The sequence below is a fragment of the Aspergillus udagawae genome, assembly GCF_001078395.1.
Source record: "Aspergillus udagawae IFM 46973 DNA, scaffold_6, whole genome shotgun sequence".
Classification (NCBI taxonomy): Eukaryota; Fungi; Ascomycota; class Eurotiomycetes; order Eurotiales; family Aspergillaceae; genus Aspergillus; species Aspergillus udagawae.
The window spans coordinates 916,531-940,960 of record NW_025091269.1 but is presented as its reverse complement, the minus strand read 5'-3'; the positions used below and the strand labels follow the sequence as shown (position 1 = coordinate 940,960).

The following is a 24,430-nucleotide window of genomic DNA, read 5'->3' as shown; positions in this document are numbered from 1 at the left end:
ACAAAAGTATAGAAAACTAGACATGATTCATTGGAAGACATCATATAAATGTACATACTTGGATGATGTGAGAAAAGTACATATTTATCATTCATCGAGCTGGGACATCAAGGATTCACTAAACGACATATCCGCCCAAGACCTCAATCACGTGACCCATGGCAGATCTGAGCGGTGATGACGTCTTGCTCACACGGTCACGCCTCAAAAGCTGCAAAAAGACCACCTCAGCCCTCCTCTTGCACTAGCATACGTAACATCATCCCTATTCCCTGCTTTCAAGAGCTTCAGTAATTGATCTTCAAGTTTTGCTGGGTATAAATCTTGCCTTTAACTCATTGCTGATACTGCCCTGAAACCCTTCCCATCTTCTCTGACGCTTTGTTTATCCGCTTGAATCTTTCTCCCGAACGACTCCGTTGCAACCTTGGAAGGGCAAACAACTATCACAATCGTCTAGACCGTTGTTACAATACGCAAACCAAAATGACTCTTTACTACAGCTTGGTATGTGCACTCTTATCTTTGAAGCTCTGATCTTTGTCGCAACCTGAGCATTGGGGTATATTGCAGCCTAAATCGTCCAGGTAGCTGCGGCGGCACCACTCAGCTACAATCCTCAATACATTGACCTTACAGGAATTGAGTTCTATGCTGACTGGTCTCTCAAGGTCTTCTGCCTTTTGGTATTTGAGATGGCCGTCTTCATGGGCCTTATCATCCCGCTTCCTTTCACTGTCAAGCGGAAGCTGTTTACATTCATTTCGGAAAGTCCCTTAGTAGCAAAATTACAATATGGATTGAAGGTAACCTCTCGAATTCGAGTACCTGGGACGTACCGTTTACTAATCTATGTCTAGATCACATTCATATTCATATTGATTCTGTTCATTGACAGTGTCAACCGCGTCTATCGCGTGCAATTGGAGCTCGCTTCTTTCACTAAGGATGGCAATGGAATGGGGTAAGCATACCGAGATCATTGTCCTCCACTTTTGATATTGTGACTGTTCTGACCATATGCGCAAATGCGTTTGTTATTAGTAGAGCGGCTGCACTTGGCACAGATCGCATGGAAGTCCAGGCTCGCAAGTTCTATTCCCAGCGTAACATGTACCTTTGCGGCTTCACTCTCTTCCTGTCTCTCATCCTCAACCGTACCTATACCATGATTCTCGAGGTCCTTCGCCTTGAGGACCGCGTCAAGCACCTTGAGGGCGACAAAAGGGCTGGCGGCAAGGACTCTGCCCGCCTCGCTCAGGCTGGTGATATCGGAGAGATTGCACGCCTTAGGAAGGAGATTGAGGCCAAGGACATTGACATTGAGACCCTGAAGAAGCAGTGTGAGGGACTTACCCGTGAATACCACAGCTTGGGCGACAAGGTTGCTGGCACCACCAACGATGGCTCCAAGAAGGATCTGTGATTCGGAGGATTGCCTCGCAATGCGGAAGCTCCTTTGGTTGGACCTTAGGAGTCTGGTTGGCGATGGAAGGCTGGGTGGGTGAAGATGTGAGCGACGTTGGTTTGAGGAAATGCTCATCCGCTAGAGGACGGCTCAGCATGCTGGATTTGATCTATACTGATTGATGGTGTGTTTCTTGGAACTGGCGGAGAAATCGAGGTCGGATGGCGTATACTGTATCTTGTGTGACGGCTGTTGGCTGGTTATAGCGAAGCCTTTCACTTTTTGGACGATGACATTGACTCGGTAGCATGATGTATTGAGCGTTCCATGAACCATAGGTCATCCAAAGGTGGCCGCTGAACGAGTCGAAGCGTTTATACTTGAAGGATTGACTGCAACCGGCAGTGCGAAGACTCAGTTTTACTGTCGCGAAAGCCGGATAGATCCCGGACCAGCCACTGTAATGGAGGAAATATGTGTATCATAACTGAGCAGCTTACTCTTTTGACTTTCTTAGCAGCGGGACGAAGCTTGCTGAACATACCGCAAACGTCAGAAAACCTTCGCGACTGAAGAAAAAAGTCATGATTAGAGCTTTCAATCATAATTCATTACGTGGGCATTAGATAAGAAAAGTCCAGAAACTAGGATAAACAAGCTCCTCCTCGAAGATCCTGCGCACTTGCGCAAGGACAAAACGTTCGACCTTGCCCACGTTCTTCAATACTTGCTTCCCATCTTCCTTGCGGCCGATCTCACTTTCTACCCGGATCTCCTGCAGCAAGCCTCCCTGGCGCTTTTGGGACGCTGAGGCTGAAGAGTCAGGTCGGGACTGCGGACGGTGGTCATCCCTGGCTGATTCCTGCTGTTGCTGCTCGGAACCAATCAGGGCGTCCGCGTCTTCCGCGGATAGGAAGCAGAAATGTACTCGTTTACGGATATATGCGATGACAGCTACGCCGTCAAAGGTGATGCCTGTGACATTGAGTTTTAGTGGCAGACCCACGAAGCTGGGCATCGGGTAGTCTAAGAGGATCTCTGCCGTCAAGGATAAGCGCACGTCGCCGGCGTACTTGACATGGCAGAGAACTTGGAAATCTTCCGGACGGCGCTCGCGCATCCGAGGGGGTAACGGTAGTTGCCCAGGGGCGACCGGTTCCCCTAAGTGTTCTCCGCCGTGAAGTGATGGATGATCATTTCTCCCGGTCGCACCTTCGCCGCTGTTCTTGGTTGAGCCCGAGGGATGGGAAGGCAGGGTATTTGCTGTTGACGGACGGGAAGTCGAATTGCTGGTGTCGATCTCGGGTTCGGCGCGTTGGTGCTGCATCCCGGCGTGTCTCTCCGAATGACCCCTGTTCCCCGGCCCCATGCCGGAATCCGACCAACCGCTCGCAAATGGGTTGCCCCCCGCCACTGCAGCAAGGGGTGTTTGCGTACCGGAGAGGCCCCCAAGCGACATCAGGTGATAACCTAATGTCGAGGTTCCGCCCGGAATACCAGGAGTACCTGCACGGGGGAGGAAATGGGAATTGAGGTGCTCGCCTAAAGGCGATCGCAAGGGAGAGGCAGGAAATCCGTCAGGGAAAGGATCTCGTAAGGAATGATTCACGGCTGTATCTTCTCGGTAGGAGGGTTCATTGAGCTCGGGATGGGTTCTGTTCCACTGACTCGAGCTCTCCGAATCAAGCTCCTCGGACGCATCGGACGTATCGTCGTCATCATCTTCCTCGTAGAAGTCGGCAAAGGGCTCACAGAAATCTTTAATTTCGAGCTCCGGCGGAATGGTCCCAAAATCGAAAGCGTGGACTTGGACAGAACGGATGAACCGGGGCAGAGCGACCTGCTGGAATCTATCATGAATGAACGAGCGGATGCGCTCAGCCAGAGCTTCCCCGTCCGGACCGGAGGTGGCGGACCTCCAGTTGACGTCTATGGACATTACATGTGCGAACAAAGAAGACCTGCGCAGGTATCTGCTGGTCCTGATGTGAGGAAGCAATTTCCAAATTTGACTCCTGACGCAGGCGAGAGTCAGTCAAGCTGAAGGATAATTGTTTGACGCCATAACGGAGATTCCTCGGCTGTCTGCGGATCGAGTCACGTGATGACAAACAACACCCAACATCGTCAAAACAACCAACAGACTCAGGATCTTCAGACAACTGCGGTCCTGGCTCTATATCGGTTACACAACGGTTAAAACCAAGTCAACTTTCTTTGTTGGCCACGTTTTGGGCTGGTTGATCACTCTGGCCGGGCACTTCTACTGTGGACGGCTGTCACACCGCTAAAGGTTGCTGTCCCAGCAGTCCGGTTCACCCTCTTTCTTCCCGACTTGTTCTCGTGGATACGAGTAGAAACTGGCAGAAATCTGCCAGAATCTTACCTTGATGAGGGAAAGAAAAGACTCCTGGCGGTAAGGATTGCTCATTGACTCGTGGTATGGAAAAAGTTGAAAGGACTATCAAGGTTCATGACTGCCATGAGACCTGCTGTGCAACCGGGCCATGAGATGTTTCTCCTTTTGACTTCAACCCACCGTCAGACACCAACAGTACAGGGGCACTGAAGACAGCCATTGGTCTACCAATTGTTTGTCTCCCAGGAAGAGGATGGGAAATTACACCATCTGGCTCGGTTGCCTGACTTCTGTTGTTTTTCTATCTGAAAGCGCTCCGTCATAGCCTGCTTGATAATCTAGGCCCCTTGACTGCGGCAAGGTGGTGGCAGGTCGAACCGGAAACTCCGCATCTTGTTTTCTTTCAAGGCACTCAACAGCGAGCTTGGCGCAAAGAAAATGCGCCACAAATCGATCGTTTTCTTTGACAGGGAGACGTAAATCGCCCCTCCCCCCACGCCTCGTCAAGTTGATCTACGATTCTGAGATTCGTGTCTCTACTATTGAAAGGCTGCTGATCTAGAAGCTTGCATATTTGTTTCATGATTACGAACATCCTGCTATCATGCTCCGATCCTGCCGGCAGCCCATCTACTCACCACTACACTCTCCCCTGCCCGTAACCCACCAAGATTTGCGTCCCAGGTAGGCGCTACCATTTCGCTTCCCGAAACAGCTTCTTTGGTTCCCCCAGTGAAGTGCTTGCGTCAGTGTTGGTTCCACTTTGACTTAGATCGACACCTCATAATTCCAGTCGTGTGTACCCGATTTCAGCCGCTGATTGGTTGCTCTGAATCAGATGATAGAAGTCGTCTGCGGTGCTAATGCAACCACGTAACCTGTGATGCACATATCTACCAGTCATGAATGCTAGGGTCTTCTGGACTCGATATTGCACCAGTGGGGTCGTCTAGGCGTCCGAGAGCAGACACTAGGCCTCGAGTGCGGTTTACAATCCCTCTGAAATTGCTAGCCTGCTGCTTGCTATAGTCTATGTTCGTTTATCTCTTGAACTCCGAAGTCCCGAGACTCCAGGCCTGTATCTAGCGGCTCCTAAGTGATCCCACTCCCCTTCTCTCAAGCCACAGGTCTCCTAGGACTATGCACTTTGGACGTTTTACCGGTTTGCATCAGGCTGTTGCCTTCTTTCATTGTGGTCCCTTTCAATGGCTGAAGATCAGCATAACACATGACTTCCTCGGTGATCTACATTGTAATGCAGAGAGCTCGTACTCTCTTTGTTATGAGCAGCAGGTTTGAAGAAGCAACAAAAGGAGTGTGGTATTCGACTATCCAAGTAGAAACAAAAGGCAAGCAATGCATATGCAGATGGGTAATTGGCCACCAAGCGAAGGGACCTGGAGAGAGGAGCAGAAGGACCTTGATCACCTGGAGGCTGTAACAAGTGCAATCGCAAACGAGCAGCTGGAAAGCAAACAGAAATACAAGACTGTGCTTAAAACATGTCTGTACGCATGGGGCATGAAAGAAAGTACCACATAATCCTTTCCCATAGTTTTCCTCCTCTTCCGTCAAACTGAGATGCCTTCATCCTCCTCGCCCAGACACTGTCCCCTTCCCTGCATGCATTGAAACAACAGCAATGCACAATGGAGAAATCGTAGATTGAGTTCTCAAATCATTGCGCAGGAGCTCAAGTCTGCCAATCTGTCAGCCCAGCCCATCCCTGCATCTTGAAAGAAGAGTGTCCAACTAACTGCTCTGAACACTATCCGCCATGCGCAGGGCAGTTGTATCCCTCTCGTCGTCGGATCTGCTGTCTGACGCCGGTGCAAGAGGTGCCTCGCTTCGCGCAGTAGACGACATCGCCTTCCGGGACGGTGCAGCCGCAGTCGTACTTGTAGAAATATTGCGAGCACATCCTGAAGAAATGGCCTTCGAAGTAAATCGGTTATGGAGAGAATTGATATCGAGTTGTTGTTCGCGGGAGATCGGTCGTTCCACTTGAGCAAAGGATAATTCCGCACACGGAGAAGTACTTCAAGTTCCAAGAGGGCTTTTTTGTTTTGTTCTCTGAGATTCTGAGAGCACTGGATTTGTGATTGTTGAGATGATGGGTTGAGGTATTCGACGGGTCTTTATGACCCTTTAAATAAGATTGCGGCAGCCTTTGGAGTCCTTCGAAGATGATAGAGAGGACAGTTTGAATGACTGCGGCCAAACTGTGCCGCAACAACACTATCTACTCAAATTGGTAAATGAAGGCATGCCCGAGGAGAAAGACTAAAAGTGAGAGAGAACGACAAGGATACTAAGAGGAAAAAAATAAAAAAAATAGATAACAACATGTAGGGATAAAGATGGGTCAAGGAACAGTAAACTACGCATGCAGCTCTCGCCTTGCTCGTTTCGGCCCCTTGACATATTAAGTTGAAAGTTGGTGATTCGATCTACGTCGTGTTTGCATGAATTCAACCCAACATTTTCCAGAACACATAGCAAATCAGACGCTTACTTGTTTCCGAGAACTACTGCACTAGGTTTCCCCAACACCAAGCAAGACTGGCGGTTATGCGGATCATCAAAGAGAATGGCGGCCGACGATGTCAGCCTAGTGGATAGTTCACTTGCCAGTCAGAGCAAATAGGGAGATTGTGGCTATCAAATTCCTCCGACAGGAGTCGATCACATACCCTGGTCTCGAACTCTGTGGATTTAGAGTTCCGCATCTGCATTGGGAGAAAAGGGTTGACATCATACTAAAGACACTGTGGCATTTCCCGCCAGGGGGTGGCCGGTCACATCTGCGAGAGGCAGGAACCAACAGTAGCCGTCTATCAAATCAGTTGCGATAGCTAGCCAACAGGTTGACCCTTTGTCTGTCATGGCGCAGTCAGGCATACTGCTTCGACTGAGCATCTGACAATTGTCACGCAACCGACAGACTCTGTGACTCTTCATCTATCGATGGACACTGCGAAATTCATTTCCTGTCATGTGTTCTTCATTCCACTGATCATCAGGGAGGGTGGGCGGAAAGGTCATCATCAGGTAGGTCCGATAGAGGAGGGCATACCGCAACCAGGGTCAATGAGATCTGTGCCAGACTTGTTGGATCGTGACTTTTACCACTGATGTGAAACATCTCGCATCAAGGCTGAGTTGATACCCAGACGGATGAGCCACCTGCCCTAGGTGCCGCATCTCCATAGGCACACTCGCCGTCCCACATCAACATCAACATCAACAGATGGAGATTCTCTGTAGTGAATGGAAACAGAGTGACCAAATCAAGCACAATAGGTGGGGCTAGAGTAACGACGCTGCAAGAAAAGCATTGTGATCACAAGAATCGAGGCTTCTTGTCGTTCATCTGGCCAATCTCAGTAACACCTACCGAGGCGCAGTTGGTGATGTCTGCAAGACTCGGTCAAAACCCGTTGGTTTAGATCCGCATTGTGATGGGGAGTCAATTGAAGTAGTTTACCCAGGGCTGTCCCCGTTCAGAATTGTGATGCCATTTGTTCTTCAGTGTCGGCTGTTTGTGACACGACTAGAACAGAGTTTGTGAGTCACTGGCTAAACATCGAGAAATGTATCCTTTGAGGAGACATATTCGGCGCCGCAAAACAATACCAGCCTATAAACTCGCCTTTCGGCTCGAATCGCGAGCACTTACGGGCTCACCGAAAGGTGACGAGTTTGGACCTGAAGATGGCACAGCATTGGGGGCGCCCTCAACGAAAGTTGAAGGATAGTCTATGGGGGAAAGCTGACCTAAAGCCCTCGTTGAGCCGCTGAGCACCCGCGCCACAAACAAAAGAGAGTATTGCACTTTCGTATCGGCGGCGGAAAGAGGCTTGGAGGCGCCAAGTCAGCGACTATCCACAGGTCGAACCAGGGGCAAACGGCCTTAGATTAGCCGCCGTTGGCTGTTTGATCCGAATGGGCAGGTAGATAATATAGCCAAGGCGGTTTTCCTTTGTGGTTGTGCGATCAGGCGGAATCACAATGGGGGAGAATCAACTTGGATCTGGCTGAGGTTGCTATTCCTGGGTGCAAGGTTATCATTTCTTGATGTTTGTTGCCTGCGTTTCTGCTCCAAGGGGGGCTAAGCACGTGACCTTGTGGTTCCTGCGCCCTTTGCATCGTCTTCTCCAACTTATATGTCCACATCCTATATTACTGGACCATCTGAAGGCTGTGCTCATTGACAGTAGACAGGTTCTTCGGGAGTCTCTCTCACTTGATGGTATCAGGTATATGAGAGGCTCCGGTCGTATGGCTCAACAGCGGTGCCTCTTCTCTAGACTCACCTCGAGACATACACACGGGCGATCTGGGCTTCAATCCTTACGTCTTCTTTGTGGGGTAAACTTATGCTTGCTAAACCCTGTCCCGCAGTACTTCGGCAGATCCTAGAAGCCTCTTGAGAATGTTCTTCATGGTCAGCAACAATCTTTCACATAACTGCCAAGAGGACCACCAGAATGATCGACCCGGTCATTTGCGTGAATCGTCCTAGGAAGGCTTCGAGAATTGGAACGCTAAACCCTACGCATGATTTCCTCCCCTTTTTTCCTTTTCTTTCGAGAATCTACTGTGGTTGCTGCCGCTGAGTGCTAACCGCCAATTCGTCGTGGATAGTCTAATCGATAGTTAGAGCTCCTGTCTTGGCTTTACTTCCTGGTTGCTGATCACCCGAGGCTGAGCGGCTGTCGTCGGCCCCAGTCAGTTGCTTGTGTGAGGGCCAACACCAAAACTATGGATACCTACACAACGACATTATTTGACCCTAATAGCGGTGCACTGCGCAAAGAAATATCCAGCAAAGGCTTGGCAGAGTAGGAACGTACACGCAATGATCATGCTGGGTCTGGCAATAGGGATAAATCCAGCTCCCTTGGATACTTGGTATCTAGGCCAAGGAACGCAAAGGGGAAGGGATGAGATTTCATCTACCAATAATGACGTCTTAGCCCCTCCATATCTGGCACTATCCATATTGCTCTAATCATGTGAAAGGACCTTGTGCAGCATGCCTGATCCACTTTCCGACGGGGAAATTGCAAATGGGATGTTTGACGGTTTGATACCGGCTCCTCTGCTTAGTTGTCCTGCAAGTGAGACGCGATAACTCCCTGGATCGGCGTCTTTCGGTGGACTCAATATGATCCTCCGACAGTAGCCCCTCCTTCTTGAATTCAGTCTTGGCTGGTATCTTCACATGTATATAAAGGGTCGCCGAATCTCGTTCCGGTTTGTCTTCTTGATCGTTCCTTAGACATCGTCCCATCTCTTTCTCTGGGTTTCTTGCAAGTCTGCTTGGCCGGTCGAACCTATATAACTCCCTCCCCATCTCCATCTCCATCTACATCTCCATCCTAGCCACTCTTGAGCACGCTGCTGTCGTCTGTCCTAAACAAAATGTATACCTACACTCCCACCGGCAAGTTCCTCGTCCTCTCTCCTGTTCAGTCTCGCCCTGAGCAGACCAGCAAATTCCTTGTCCTCACACCCACCGAATCTGGTCCTGAGTATGAGCTTGGCACATCATCTCCCGCCTCTCCTGAGATTCGGGACCGTTCAGACAGCGTCAGTACCGAGGAGTCGCAGATTGAAGCTGCATTTTCTCCCTTCGCTGGTGGCTTTCTCTACCTGGGCCACGGTATCAGACCTAAGCCGGTGGACGTCTAATGAATCCACTTAAAACAACCCTACCACTCTGACCACCCTATGGTTCAATCGCGCTGGACACGATACCAATTCATCAGCATGGTCAGCTGATCTGTCCTGAGACACTCAATGGCGTTCCTTGGTCTAAATTTTAGCGCTTTGTCATGGTCAAATACGGCCCAGTGAAGGGTCCACGGGGTCTTTTTCTAGGTTCTTCTTTTTCGGACGCATTTTTGCTTTTTCAACTTCTTCCCAGTTTACAACCTGTTTTGCAGAGACAAGTCATTACACATTCAATCACATCACCATTGTGTATCTGCTCATCATTATTGCTATTTTAAAGGAAGGGGGGGAAGCCGATGACCGCCAAGCCTTGTGTGCAATCTGATAATGGCCCAATTGGGAAGAATCGATCATCCATGTCTCACAGCCAAGCAATGGCAAACTGTCTGGGATAACTGCCAAGAAGCGCTCATCCCTTGTTTGTTGACAGTACTCCGTAGATAATACGTAGTCCTCCCTTTTTACGGAGTAGTGGTCTACGGATATTATGTCCACATATTTGTTCCATCTAACAAACGGAGTCGTAAGCATGGTAGGGAGTAGTTAAACAGATACTACCATAATAATGAGGAAGCAAGCCCACCGGATCTTGATCTGATCTAGAAAGTGGGATGCGGCATGCAGCAGCCTATAGACTAGCCTTCCCTTTCACCGGTCATTCAAATCTGATCTAAGCTTCTTATCTAGAGGAGGGAAGAGGGCGGATCTAGACTCCACCACGGGATACTCCCCCACCTCCTCCTCCGTACATTCCTTTCCCCCGATGAACGGAGCGGAGTGTCAATATTCAGTAATGCTATTGCTACGTAGTACTTGTACCACAATCAGGATCATAATGACCAGGGTCACGAGCATTCAGTCCAAGGGATACATAAATAGATAGATAGTTGAAACATTGGCATTCATTCCTGCCAAGGACTCTCGTCCTCGGGCGATTCGGCCCTCGCGGGTAGAGACCTACTACCTATACCAACGAGTTAATCACTGCAGGATAAGCACTACCGAAGTACTCCCTTCGAGAACATTCGTTCATCGATTAATCGAGAAACGCAGACTCCTATTCCGGCTCCAGAAGTGAAGTTTTACTGCGTAGAATAGATTCTCACTTTCTCTACAATAACGTTTGCATTTTCGGTATACCCCTTGAAGGATAGGAAGAGCAGGGTAGAGTATACTGGCAGGGAGCACTCGAGCTCGGTACACACACAGCGCGCAGACTAGCGGCGATCCTCTTGGCTTGCATCTTGGCTTGACCCCTTTCCTGCCGGGGTATGTCTACAGAGTCTAGATACTCCGTACAGCACAGTAGAGGGTGGGTGGAAGACGGAAGTACGGGGTAGAGGTGCTTTGTTGTAAGGATGCGCATCCAGGGATATTTCGTCATGGCTATCGGTACTCTGTAAGGCTTATCATTGCATCTGTGGCAGACCAATGATGGCGTTTATTCGATTTTGTCACTAGCCGATAAATCAAGGGGAAAAGCCTGAGTTAAGATATATTCTGGCTCAGGCTCAATCACATGCCATACGGGCTAGTGTTTCTTGCATTTGAGTATCAAAGGAACCTAGTACTGGCCATTCACATATGCAGTTGCAACCGGAGCAAGTCTAAGTAATGGTACAAGCGTCGACAAATAACCCTACCGACGACAAGATGTATGGTGCAATGAATATACCTCAAAGGCGATGGTATTATATTACCCTGACATGATCCTGGACAAGAGAGCTAGTACTCATCCCAACCTCACCACTAAGAAGATCCCCTGCCTGCGTAGGAGCATCATGACCGCCGGAAAATAAACTAAAGAAGCGAAGAGAAAAGCCAACCTCGCGATGAAAAATAGGATCAGACACAGGATCAATTTACACTTAGGGGCTATAGTAACACGGGAAAGGAAACAATAAATTTGGACACGGGAAAAGGAAATGTATTCTTGACAAAGGAAATAAAAGGGGGGAAAAAAATAAATAAGGAGGAGAAAAAGCGCCATATGCTAGGTAAAGGCTATGTATGTATGCGGGGACAAATGGGCGCTAGACAATGCGAGGACAAACCCATGCGGCAAGCAACAGAAGCAGACAACAAGCTGGGTATCAAAGGGGTATCCAAATGACCATACTGCTCTCTTGCGATGTTGGACTTCTTCTTAGAGCCTGGTAGACGCAATTCCTCCTTCTCGTGTGTTTTCAAAGCTTGGCCTGAGTGTCGGCTTGTATCATCCGTCCTGTCCTGATGGGTGACACAGCTTCTCGCGTATCAGCCTTCGGACTCGCCGCACAGAAAGTCATGGGGATATTTTGCAAGAATTTCGATTCCCGAGAAGAAAGGTAGATGAACAAAGAAGAAAAGGGGAAAAGGGGAAAAGGGGGAATTAAAATTTACACCGGACCGGCTTGGTCTTGCCATGGTTCGGTTTGAGAATGGTGGTACAGTTCGCATGTCAATGGACGAGAGAACCGAAAAGACCTGATTCACCGGACGAGAGACGTGAATCAACGGTCATCACCCGCCCTGGATTTAGCTCTTCGACGGAAAAAGTCCATAACTTTCCTAGCCGCGCCAGAGCTACCGGAGTGATGGGAGGGATCTCGTTCGTACTCGTAAGCATCCGCAAACTTCCTATTGTTCTTCTGCAGAACATTGGGGCCTCTTCCCGTCCGGCCGGCCTGCATTGACGGCCGAGGGTCATGCGCATTGTTATACTCGTCATAGTAATTCGGCATCGAGTGATTGGCGTATTGATATCCGTATTGATGATCGTTGTCATTATGGTATACTTGCTCGGCCGACGTGCTGCTGTAAGAGGTAGGTTGGTACGCCGCCGATTGCAGACCGTGCAACTCGGCGAACTGTTGATCAATACGGGCTTGGTAGTTGACCGGCTCCCCTGAGGCCAGCACCCCCTCCCCTGGACCGTCAGAAACCATACCCATCGCATCTTGCGTTCCGTAGCTGGTGGCGCGCGCCCGAGGCCGGATAACTCCGGCCGACGGACGTTGCTGGACTCTCTGATCAGTGGAGCGACTTGTTTGGGACTCCTCTTCGGGGGTCTGCGATCGGCTTGAGGACAAACCCCTGAGGGAGAAAGACGCTGGTAGCAAAGAAAACCGGCGTGGTCTATTCTCCCCGCCAGTCTCGCTCAACTTCCGGTTAGACCCATATTGAATGGACCGTCGGGAATCCATGGATACTCGGATTTCCTCTCCGGCAAATGGATCCCTCATGCTTGTTGGGGGATACCGCTTGCTGGGCTTCTGACGAGGAGCCGTCTGCGTTCCACGACCGCCAAAGATGGATCCTGATCTCCCAAAGAGCTTTTCGCCGATGCCCGAGACCGTATTGGATCGCTTATGACCCTTGGGCGGTTCCTGCCGAGGGGTGGTGTTGAATTTGGCCGGAAGTGCCTGTGTGCTTGGCCGTCCGATGGACATGGCAGCGTGTTGCGAGGAGTCTTGAGGGATAGGTGCCGAGATCACATATTGCTTGCTCTTCGGCTGCGCAAGGCGACCCTGTGCATTGGTTGCCGCGACAGTAGGAGCCACAGGCTGTCCGTATGATCCCCGAGAGGGCAAGCGACCAGTATTGAACGATGCCATTGAGGCGCCCGTCGTAGGCCGCGTGGCTTGCGTCGGAGGCATCGTCGTGTGCGTTCCCGTGAGGGCAGTGCTGTCCGAGGTCGACCGAGGCAAGTGCCCTGGCGCAGGCGGCACCGGGCCAGCGGGTGCCTTGGGTTCTCCAGCCCGTGTTGAGCGCTGCTCCATATGAACCCCCGAGGGCAAAGCTGCTTGTGTGCTTGCCGTCGCATCTCGACTGCCGGGCCTTGCGGCTGGAAGGACGGCTTCGACTCCGGATGGCTTCGCGTTTGGGGATTCTGGAGCGGGGGGACTTTCTCCTCTTGCTGTCTGAGACTGGGGGGCGACATATTCGACCTGCACCGTTCGCCGTTTTGTGTCTCGAGAAGTCTTTGACCGATCGACAGACGGCTCTTGGGAAATGTCCCCGGATTGATGCACAAGCCCTCCAACCGTAGGTATCGAGCTCTGGTATGCCTTCGGAGGCTCTCTGACGGAGGCACTACGAGCCAGCGCTGGGGCTTCCCTATGACTTTCTGCAAAGCACGAAGAAAAGTTAGCGTCATGCGCCGAGAGCGCGTGTTTGGACACTGACCAGGTGGAACTGTCGTGTCGGCAATGTCCGCAACTTTGGTTGTACTACTCGTAATGTGAGACACAACATGCGAAAACTCGCTGAGCCAACTGTGCCGAGCCACTTCGAAAAGATCTGCTCGTTTGCGCGGGTCGGGCACCAATATCCGTCTCAAAAGATCGCGAGCATGTGGTGTCACGTATTCCGGGAACGTCAGTGGTGTACTAACAATGTACTTGTACAGCAGATTGATGTTGTCGCCATCTGGATTTGCTGGATCATCATCGAAAGGCAAATAGCCAGCCAACATAGCATACTGCCGAATGCCTTAGCATCTCATCCTTACTGTCCTCCAAAGGAAGAAAGTCTGTGCCAACTTACCAGGATTACACCGCAGCTCCAGACATCTACTTTGCGTCCAGTATATAATGAATCACTCACCACCAGTTCGGGGGCCGCATAACACGGGCTTCCGCAGCTGGTCTGCATCAGGTCGCCCCGTCTCATGCCTTTGGCGTTAGGCTTGTCTAAGCGCATTCGCTTTACGAACTCCTTGTTGGTGAGATTGTATTCGATCTCCTCGCCCAACTCGTCGCTTGGGTCAAACGTATTCGCGAAGCCGAAATCCGTGATGATGATGTTGCGGTTGCGATCCAGGAGCAGGTTTTCCAGTTTGAGATCTCGATGAACAATGCCTTTCTTATGAAGATACCCCACGCCTGATACGAGCTGGGCGAACAGTCGCCGAGCCGAATTGTCCTTGAGGTAACGATTGTTCAGAATGTGGTCAAAGAGCTCTCCACCTGATGCATATTCCATAATAATACCAATATGACGATCGGTCTCCACCATTTCGTGGAGTCGAACGATATTCGGGTGGTGGAGATCGCGAAGAATGGAGATTTCCCGGTAGATCTTGGGCAGCCGATTAGGATTAGACCCGAGGGACTCCCTCCGAATGAGCTTGATGGCAACCTGGACGCTGCCATCTTTCTTCCAACCCAGCTTGACCTTTCCAAACTCGCCCTCCCCGAGAGTTTGCCCAAGGACGTACTGGCCGAACGTAGTCTCTTTGCGCTTGATCGTGTTTTCGTTGTAGTCGTGCCGACTGCGTAGTCCGCCGCGCCCTCCGTCATCCACGCCCTCGCTGCCGACCAAGGCGAGCCCCGATGGCGGAGCACTGTCCGTAGATGGCGATATCGACGCTTCTGCTTGCCGTGCTTGCTCTCTCATGATGTCCACTGAAGGGTCACTCACCACCACTTGGTTGATCACCGTACTTGACTCCTTCACCAAAGTTCCCAGACTGGGAATGGTTTCCATCATCTCCTCCGAGCGTGAGTCGACCGCGGAGGATGATTCTGCCTGGACTCGCCTCGATCCCTTTCCGGACGCTTCCCTCGTTGGTTCCTCAGGCGAGTGAGCTGCCGAACGGTGCGAGCGAGGCTCGTCGCCTCTTTTCTCGCGGTGGCTGGTGCTTCGATCGTCGGGTTTGTTCTTGTTGCGGCGCGAATTGGAGACTCTTTCACCGGAGGATGATGTTGCGCTTGAACCATGTTGACTCCGATGAGTCGAAGATGTCCTCGGCGGCGGGATGGGAGGAGCACCTTGAAGGTCGGGATAGATGGGCGCTCGGTTACTGTTCTGGCCGGGCGTCGGCAGTGCGGGGTTCAGAGCTGGGGATGCATGGGTGGACAATGGCGGAGTTTGCTCGTGGGAGTCGCTCATAGCCGAAGAATATACCGTCGTCGGGGGATAAGATGGCTGCTGAGAACTTAGCGCGGTGCTCATGACGGCACTATGAGGGTCACTGGATCGCCGCGATGGTTGCGTTGACCGGGGCAAGTCATTGAATAATTGCTGCGGCGCATAGTCGTATTGAGACGTCGAAGCGGGGATTGGATGGGGAAGTGAAAGATAAGTAGCAGAGGAATGGGCGGGTGTGTACTGAGGAACCGTTTGCATATCAGCAGACGACATACCTTCGTTCACTGAAGGCGCAGCAAAAAAAAAAAAAAAAACAAAAACAAAAAGATCGAAGGTGCTGCGTGGACCGTCCGAGACAGGCTCTCCAGATGTGGGCAGCAGATGAGCGGTGTCTTGTCTATATTTGACCAATCGCGAGTACGATACGTTCAAGCCCTCCAGAGGGGTCTATCGACTCGATCAAGTGCGAAATGTCGTCCTGCCCGCCCAATGCGCCCGGTAGATTCGATTTTTTTTATGGGTATTTACCACTTTTCAGTAACCAGAATGCCGCCAGTTTGTCCAATCGGGTAGTAGGCTATTTCGAAAAGTCAGTTTGGTCAATGATCGGGTTCCGGTCAGACGACCTGTTAAAGAGCACTGACAACAAGAGAAAAGGGGAGAAAAAAATCAGGACACCGTAAATCGACACGTCTTGCTTGCGATAGAGTATTGATGCGATGTAGTAAACACGCAGACACCAGGCCAAAAAAGAAGAACGAAGGTTTAGTAGAAGAATTTGAGCAGTCAAGTAGAAAGACAAGGAACATAAAACGGGAAGACGCGTGGTAAACCAGCTCCCGAGTTCTCTCTATTTTCTTCCTTTTTTTACTTTCTTTTTTGATTTTCTTTATGCCCTCTTCGTTTCGTTTGCAACCAGAAATGAAGAGGAGTGGGCGATATCTGCACTGCAGAATTACCTTTTCGAGTTCTCCTCTTCTTCACAGATATCCCCTACCCAATTGGGTAACGCGACGGGAAGAAGGTATGTTGCGTCTCGAAGGAACGGTGATCGGGAAGACCGACAAACGCGGGCGGGAAGGGGGGATGCTGGTGTTCAGCCTCGGAGGCGCGATCGAACCAACCACTAATTACCAAGCCGCGCCTGTGATGGGTTTGAGAGCCGAGGAAAATCAGGCGCACACGCTCAACACTGGCGAGAGAATTGACAGGATGCAGATATCGCTGCGATGAGGATCATGATCGACGAGAGAGGAAGCTGCAGCGCGACGATAACGGGGTGACGAGGCAGTCTAGTCGGAAAAGCCGACAGGGGGCGAAGAAAGGTAGGTGGTCTCTGGCAACGGTCGGAGACGAGATCTCGATAGAGGGGAAAAAGAGAAAACAAGCAAGAAACAGAAAACAAAGAAATGAAGAACTAATGGAGATGAAACAGGAAGGAAAAGGCAAAAAGTGAAACGAAGAAAGAAACACTGTGAGTGAGAGGGGGAATGAAGAACGAGAGAGGAGGAGATTGAGATGCTGCTTAGACTAGAGAGGTAGTACGGTTTCCCCGAAGCTCAAAGTGGTTAACCACTACTGGACTGCAACTTGGTTCCTTTGGGTACACGCTAGGTTAGGTACAATAATAATGCCAACGCAACCCAGCTTGGGCATAATGAGGAATTAATTCTTCCTTGAGTTCAAGGATAGAACTCAAGGATGCGCACATCTAGCCTCTTCAGTAATCCCTGACCTCTGAAGGTTTATGGTTGCTATAGTTATGGCGCTTGAAGCGACCTCATTAACAAGGATGTGGTTAATTATCGTTACGCAGAGGTGAGGGGGACAATATCAACTCGAGAGTAGATCTCATAGTTCAGATCTCGAAATCATGCAGAGGCAATCTAGAACAGTCAGCGACTGAGCATTCCTGGCTGGCTGTCATTTGAAAAGTTCCGTCAACGGCTGAGATTGACGATGTTTTGACAGGTTCCCCAAGTACGACGAAGGTACTTATCGAGCCATAGCATCACAGCTGTATCCAACATTTGATAAAAACAAACTGACTCAGTTGGAATCAAAATTAAATCGAATAATCTACGGCAGTCTTGAGATCGGTTAATTACTGAAAAAAACACACCCAAAGCATCAATCAAGGACGCATTGAAGTCCAACGTGTATCTACATTACCATCACCCCCTTACATACCGTAGAAGCAACTGTGGAGAGACGGCGGAAGTCAATTAGCCACATCAGAAGCTCCACTTTGGGATTCTAAGCTACGTAGGTACTTACCCTGTGTGTAGATTGTCATATCTCATTCCAAACTACTGTTGATACTTAACCATACTAACATTGTTGACTGATATATATCGAAAAGTAATTCCAATAACAAACACAGTACAATAAACATAACATGAAGCTTACCTCACTACTTTACGTCACCTATTATTATTGCAGCGCACCAATAATAACCCCCTCAAAATCAGGGGCACACCCAGCGAAGCCAATGTTTCGAATCCTCGGAACGGTGACTCCCACTAAACCGCACTGGGTAAGGTCTCTGGGGATGGCCGATCGTCATCTGAAATTGTTTCTGCAATCTGCACTCCTCTGCAGCCACGGCGTTTCGCCATTCTTTCAATCAAAATGCACAGTCACTGTCTTTGTATCTATCTTTAACTTACCACAGTGTATCTCTAAAGAATTTATTTATATCCTAGCAGTAGGATTCCCGGATCTGTAAAAATCAATCTAATGTCACTCCGGACCAATGACATGAGCCTCAAATCTTGGTTATGTTTACCCGCTCACCTCAGCCCCTCAGCGTCCAGACCCAGGGTAACTATCTCCACCTCCTGGTACCCGACCGCATCTCATCCTTGGAAATTGACATTTGGTACCCAGGGATAAGGCCCGGATTTTGCAACTACTCCAAGAGGATAATCGGCCTCCCTAGCTGATAGCTTTTCCAGCAATTATCTTTCAAAGAAGTACTCAATAACTTTTATCCCTTGGATTGTCTGCCTTGAAATTTAAGGTTGTCTGCCTTGATCGGCTATCATTACTGGGATACTCGCATATCAATGTGCCTTGCGTACCCCCATGCTTTTTCGTCGACGTCTCATACTGACTGAGGAAGACAGAATCGGTTCTTGCACGGTGATATCCAACATTCTAATCCAATCAATATGCAATTGCTGACAAGTATTGAGAAACCATGCAGACCGATCGGTCTCGGTCAATAAAAGTTCTATCATAAAAGTCGTAGCCTAAATTAGCAAACCTAACCCTTGTACGTACCAAACAAATATATGCCATCTGCCAATCATCCAGTGTTCGGAAAGAAGGATATAAAAAATCAGACGAAGAAGAAGAAAATTCTAGCGCTTCCCTCCTGACATAGCCGTTCCGCCTAACGAAACGGTACCCGCAGCCCCATAAGCGGGAGGTGGTGTAGGGCTGGGAGACGGGCGTCGTGCGACGGGGTCTCGTCCGCCAAGCATAGATTGGCTGGAGCCACCTACACTGGAAGGCACCTCGCCTCCATCACCCGTACCAACGACGACTTGTTTACCATCGCGCATGCGACCAACGACCATTCCCTTCGCAACGGATTTGAGAACAGCCTTGCGGCTCACACCGGACGCGTCAATGTACACCAGGCCGACGTTCTTGATACCGCCAGTCACATTGCTCGCCACGGCACCTGCTTCCGCTCCATAGCGATGTGCAATCATTGTGCTGGCCGCCACAGAGCCAGATGTCAGCACATTGCGCGCACCCTGCTCGATACCATCCGCCAGAGTTGAGAAGGCGATCAAGGACTTGTTCAAGATCCCCGGCTTGTAGCCACTGTCCTTTCCATACTTGTCGACACTTTTCTGTTTTCCCTCTCGCCGGGTCAGAGTAGCTCCAAAATTCTGTGCCACTTTACCAACTTGACCCACGGTTTTGGCGGAGAGATCAGCCGCGCCATGAGAGAGGGTGCCAATCTTTCGAAATCGTGCGTGGGTGGTGTCAGAAAAAGTCATTGGCTTGGGATTGGGTTTTGTCTTCTTGGTGAAGCTTTCAGCTCCACTGGTTAGGACGTTGGAAATATAGGAAGATCCTGTCACGATCAAGCGAGATGCCATGGCAGACTTCTGGACAATCGTCGAGTTCTTAAATGCCGGATGACGAGCCATCTGCAAGTATTCTTCGGACACATTACCGACGCTTATTTGGTTTCCCTCACCCTCGGCAGGGAGCTGAATTTCCACGGGTCCTATTAGTCCACTTGTTAGCAAACTTGTCAGTCAGTGACCCAGAAGAGGGGCGCTTACTCTTGGAGCCTGGCATCACACCAGGTTTCTCCACTACCTCGTATCCTTCCATCTCACCGACAACACTGCCATTCTCCTCGTCAACCAAAACAATCTTTCCATGTGCGTCGCTAGAGGTAGCTTGGCCGGAGGAGACGTAGCCTTCCCCGGGAGCATAGCTGGCCGGGTTGTACGGAGCGTGCTCCTTCGGTGGAGGCGCTCGCTCGAGGAATGCGGTACATTGTGCCAGAATTGTTTCGAAGGTGTCGATATCTTCCTGTGTCACCTTATCGGGCCCGGCCCCAATTCCTGGGAATTGGATGCGAATGAACGCACCCGCATCAGGTCCCAGATCCCAACGAGGAATCAGATAGCTGTTCGGGGGTTGGTGGTAGATCTGCGTTGTTGCAGGAAGTGCAAGATCCAACTCAGGTGGGAGGTGTAAGTGAAGATAAAAGTCCTCCTCTACTGGCCCGTCTGTGCCTCCAGTCTGAGAAGTCGAAGCGGTAGTGGGAACCATCAATAGAGAGAGGGTCTGGGGTCCGGATGGAGTGAGTTCTGTTTCTTCGCCATTCTGGATGTGGAAGGCAAGAATGTTATTAATGCTGTAGAGGAGTCTGGGATCATGGATGGATGACATTGCGATGAAATGTGTCTCTGCCACTCTCGTATGCGGGGAAGCGATGACGTCGAGGTTCTAGTTGCTAGGTTAAAGGCGCGAGTCGACAACTCAAAGACCAACGGGCTTGAAAGAAGGATCAGGGAAAAAGAGAGTTGAAATGAAATGAGAGAGACGGAAACGAAGAAAAGGAGAAGGATAAGTGGATATAGCAGGATAAATGGCAAAGTCTTGGTGTCCTGAGCGGGGGGGTTATTATTATTCTTAGGACCTGTTTATAAATACTGCCGTGCCGCCAACTGCATCAGTGCAGTCTTGGCACTGCTGCGCCACATGATATCACTGATGCTGCATTGCCACATCCTCTTTCACATGTGACTGAGAATGCTTGAGCCAACCATAATTCATGTGGCGGTGCCCTCTGTGTCGGCATCACTTTCGGTTGTCATAGTTCTTTGTCCAATCCCTTTATTTTGACCTGATTCTAAATCTGAAAATGCGTAGATAAGAATCTGTAAGCATTAGTTCGTTGTTTAACCCCCTAACACTCATCGAAAAGCCCGACCGGTAGAAAGAGAAGCCGGAGTTTTGAACGGCGCTTCCCAACGAAAGTACTCCGTAGTCCACGAACGTCTTTGGAGCCGGCGGCTGCAGATGGAAGAGATGCTGGAGGTCTAGAATCCGACTTTCTAAATCTGGTATTCTCCTCCAAGGTAACCGCTTACTACGCGCTCAGGTCCCATCTTAGGGATAAATGCATCGATATGGCTTCTTTTCAATTGGTATCCGACATCCATCTGGAAGCTCCCCCTGCATACGACCTATTCAACATCCCTTCGAAAGCGCCCTATCTAGCCCTTTTAGGTGACATTGGCTATGTCAAAGACGACGACTTTTTCGCCTTTCTTGAAGGGCAGCTTCGAAAATTCCAAGTGGTTTTCTTAGTATTAGGAAACCATGAGCCCTGGAATTCTACTTGGGCGACGGCGAAGGACAGGGTGAAACGTTTCTCTGAGAGTGTTCGCCAGAGAAAGGTTTCGGAAGAAAGTACAAATCCCGAAAATAAACTCGGAGAGTTTGTCTTTATGGATCGAACACGCTACGATATCTGCCCAGACGTCACAGTACTAGGGTGCACGCTTCACTCCAAAATCACACAGAGCCAGGAAGAGCGCATCTCCGTGTCACTCAACGACTTCTACCAGATCAAGAACTGGGATGTAGACAGCCACCGTGCCGCACACGAGGCTGACCTCGCCTGGCTCAACAACCAAGTCACCTACCTAGCTCAATCGGATCCGCATCGCAAGATCATTATCTTCACTCACCACAGTCCCACAGTTGACGCTCGTGCAACTGATCCTGCGCATGTGCACAGTCCCATCACGTCGGCTTTCGCGACAGATCTCACTGGGGAACCGTGCTGGGAGAAACCCCAGGTGCGCTTATGGGCGTTTGGACACACGCATTATAATTGTGATTTTGTCGACAGCAGAACTGGGAAACGCATTGTGGCGAATCAAAGAGGCTATTATTTTGCGCAGTCTGAAGGTTATGATCCGGAGCTGGTGGTTCGGGTATAGTTGCGGCCGTACTGCGCGGAGATCTGCTGTATAGAATTAGATCTCGTAAAACCAGTGCAACAATAACAACTGGGAAATTTTTCGATATTTAAAGTTTTTTTTTGACGCATGAACAGACAAGGATACCAGGGAATATTTCATTTTCTTAAAATGGCCAATCTCGGGTTCTATTCGATCCAGTAAGGGTCCCTTTGGACAGCCGCGATTAACCGAGGCATAATCGAGCTGCTTTCCCCGTGATTTCGCTCTCGCCCTCTCCCCACAATCTACTCGGACTTACTCTTCCTCTTCCACCTCTCTCTTCGCCTCTTTTACCTCTTCACAGGTTCGGGATTATTCTCCTTCGGTTCTAAAGACTTACCATTTGACAAACTCAGCCATGGCAGCTATCGCCCGTGCTCTGCGGCCCTTGTCCCGCACCGCTCCCTCCTTCCGCCTCGCAGCCAGACAGCCATTGGCGTACCGACTGGCACAAGGGTACGTCCTACCTTGACTTTAATCTATTATTCCACATGCGAGGCTACATTGGTTTAGTCAAGATGTTCACATGTACTGACTTCCCAATCTACAGCACCCATGCTTTCTCTACCACGTCCCGCCGGCGGGACGTCGATCTCTCCAGCCTGACCCCAACCCCAATCACCCATCTCTCCGAAACCGAGTCGCTGATGGCCGAAACCGTCTCCAAGTTCGCCCAGGAGCAGATTGGACCCAAAGTACGGGAAATGGACGAGACTGAAGTCATGGACCCCACACTGGTCGAGCAGCTGTTCGAGCAAGGACTGATGGGCATCGAGATCCCCGAGGAGTACGGCGGAGCCGGCATGAATTTCACCTCCGCCATCGTAGCCATCGAGGAGCTGGCCCGCGTCGACCCCAGCGTTAGTGTCCTGGTGGATGTGCACAACACCCTCGTCAACACGGCCTTTAACAATTGGGCCGACGCCGCGCTCAAGAAGACGTGGCTGCCTAAGCTTGCTACGGGGACCGTCGGTTCATTCTGTCTCTCTGAGCCGGCGTCCGGATCCGATGCCTTCGCGCTGCAGACCAAGGCGGAAAAGACGGCGGATGGGTACAAGCTCAATGGATCTAAGATGTGGATCACCAACTCCATGGAGGCTGGGGTGTTCATCGTCTTTGCGAACCTGGATCCTAGCAAGGGCTACAAGGGCATCACGGCCTTTGTGGTCGAGAAGGATACTCCGGGATTCTCTATTGCCAAGAAGGAGAAGAAGCTGGGTATCCGGGCTAGCAGTACCTGCGTGCTCAACTTTGATGATGTCGTCATTCCCAAGGGTAATCTGCTCGGAGAGGAAGGCCAGGGGTACAAGTACGCCATTGGCCTGCTGAACGAGGGTCGTATCGGTATTGCTGCTCAGATGACCGGTCTGGCATTGGGTGCTTGGGAAAACGCCGCCAGGTAAGATCAACTCTCCCATCGAGCAAGATCCTCATTTTCTACCCCAACATACCACTCACATCGATGACAGCTACGTCTGGAATGACCGCCGTCAATTCGGTCAGCTTATCGGAACTTTCCAGGGCATGCAGCACCAGCTGGCCCAGGCTTACGTTGAAATTGCTGCCGCACGGGCTCTCGTCTACAACGCCGCACGCAAGAAGGAAGCCGGTCAAGACTTTGTCCAGGACGCCGCCATGGCCAAGTTGTACGCATCGCAGGTTGCGGGCCGTGTGGCCAGCTCCGCCGTCGAATGGATGGGCGGCATGGGCTTTGTCCGGGAAGGCATCGCCGAGAAAATGTTCCGTGACAGCAAGATTGGTGCCATCTACGAAGGCACAAGTAATATTCAGCTGCAGACAATTGCTAAGCTCCTGCAAAAGCAGTATACTAAATAGATCAGGAGCTGTTTCTTTTTCTCTTATCCTCCCCCTCCCGTTTCCGTTGCGTACATAGTCGGCGTAAGTGTGTTATAGGATGTTTTGTTTTGAGCGCAATGATGGGGGTCGACGATTTGGCCCCGGTGGCAGAACCACCCCAATGCCTATTGGCAGCGCCTGCAAGTCTTATTTGTTGAGGGCTAACGACGATCATTTTGCATGTATGATATCAGCATTTCGGCTATAGATAGAAGTGAGAACATTTCTGCGCCTCGCTTCGGAACAGAATGAAGCTGTCATGGTTCGATGATAAAGTCTATTCCATTTTCTTCGGCACCAGAGCTGTGGGCACATTTCGGTGTTGGACAGCTCATCTCTCTGTCTGCCTTTCTTGTCCCTCACAGTGTCTAGGTTGTCGTCGGAGCGAACAGAGGTGAGAGCCGGCTCGAAGTTGCTCGGAAGAGCCCCTCGCCTCGGCGCCCTTTCACCGATGTGCATGCTTCAGCGACGGATAAGGGGCATTCCCGGTGGAGGCTTCCTGCGTGAGCCGCCTCGACCCCGACTTCGACCGACAACGACGACAATACACCAAGTCCTCCGAGCATACGCATCGAGGCTCTCTGGTCGAAGCGCTAGCTCAATCGGCATGCAACGAGTCTTCTTCGATGGGAGTAGAGGATCTCGTACTCCATACCCAGACTAATGATAGAATTTCCCATAAATATTGGGGTGCCAGATGGAAAA

General features: G+C 50.5%; 7 protein-coding genes across 7 annotated transcripts; 4 read left to right on the top strand and 3 right to left on the bottom strand.

The window, feature by feature from the left end:
- Positions 1 to 486: 486 nt before the first annotated feature.
- Aud_008088 (putative BAP31 domain protein) lies at positions 487 to 1,426 on the top strand (the record flags this gene model as incomplete). The annotated part of the gene is made up of 4 exons (XM_043292972.1): positions 487 to 507; positions 672 to 806; positions 861 to 964; positions 1,048 to 1,426. The coding sequence occupies 4 exons, from the start codon at positions 487 to 489 to the stop codon at positions 1,424 to 1,426; spliced, it is 639 nt and encodes a 212-aa protein (XP_043148907.1).
- Positions 1,427 to 2,030: 604 nt separating this feature from the next.
- mdm12 (ERMES complex subunit MDM12) lies at positions 2,031 to 3,347 on the bottom strand (the record flags this gene model as incomplete). Its single annotated transcript, XM_043292971.1, has 1 exon — positions 2,031 to 3,347. The coding sequence occupies one exon, from the start codon at positions 3,345 to 3,347 to the stop codon at positions 2,031 to 2,033; it is 1,317 nt and encodes a 438-aa protein (XP_043148906.1).
- Positions 3,348 to 9,194: 5,847 nt separating this feature from the next.
- Aud_008086 (uncharacterized protein) lies at positions 9,195 to 9,464 on the top strand (the record flags this gene model as incomplete). The annotated part of the gene is made up of 1 exon (XM_043292970.1): positions 9,195 to 9,464. One exon carries the CDS (start codon positions 9,195 to 9,197, stop codon positions 9,462 to 9,464), a length of 270 nt encoding a protein of 89 aa, XP_043148905.1.
- A 2,534-nt stretch (positions 9,465 to 11,998) lies between these two features.
- On the bottom strand, positions 11,999 to 15,617 carry Aud_008085 (putative serine/threonine protein kinase (Kin4); the record flags this gene model as incomplete). Its single annotated transcript, XM_043292969.1, has 3 exons — positions 11,999 to 13,614; positions 13,674 to 13,968; positions 14,034 to 15,617. The coding sequence occupies 3 exons, from the start codon at positions 15,615 to 15,617 to the stop codon at positions 11,999 to 12,001; spliced, it is 3,495 nt and encodes a 1,164-aa protein (XP_043148904.1).
- Positions 15,618 to 18,724: 3,107 nt separating this feature from the next.
- Positions 18,725 to 20,285, bottom strand: Aud_008084 (senescence-associated domain-containing protein; the record flags this gene model as incomplete). The annotated part of the gene is made up of 2 exons (XM_043292968.1): positions 18,725 to 19,608; positions 19,667 to 20,285. 2 exons carry the CDS (start codon positions 20,283 to 20,285, stop codon positions 18,725 to 18,727), a joined length of 1,503 nt encoding a protein of 500 aa, XP_043148903.1.
- A 743-nt stretch (positions 20,286 to 21,028) lies between these two features.
- Positions 21,029 to 21,847, top strand: Aud_008083 (Ser/Thr protein phosphatase superfamily; the record flags this gene model as incomplete). The annotated part of the gene is made up of 1 exon (XM_043292967.1): positions 21,029 to 21,847. One exon carries the CDS (start codon positions 21,029 to 21,031, stop codon positions 21,845 to 21,847), a length of 819 nt encoding a protein of 272 aa, XP_043148902.1.
- Positions 21,848 to 22,226: 379 nt separating this feature from the next.
- Positions 22,227 to 23,704, top strand: Aud_008082 (acyl-CoA dehydrogenase; the record flags this gene model as incomplete). Its single annotated transcript, XM_043292966.1, has 3 exons — positions 22,227 to 22,324; positions 22,419 to 23,267; positions 23,338 to 23,704. The coding sequence occupies 3 exons, from the start codon at positions 22,227 to 22,229 to the stop codon at positions 23,702 to 23,704; spliced, it is 1,314 nt and encodes a 437-aa protein (XP_043148901.1).
- Between the last annotated feature and the right edge of the window lie 726 nt (positions 23,705 to 24,430).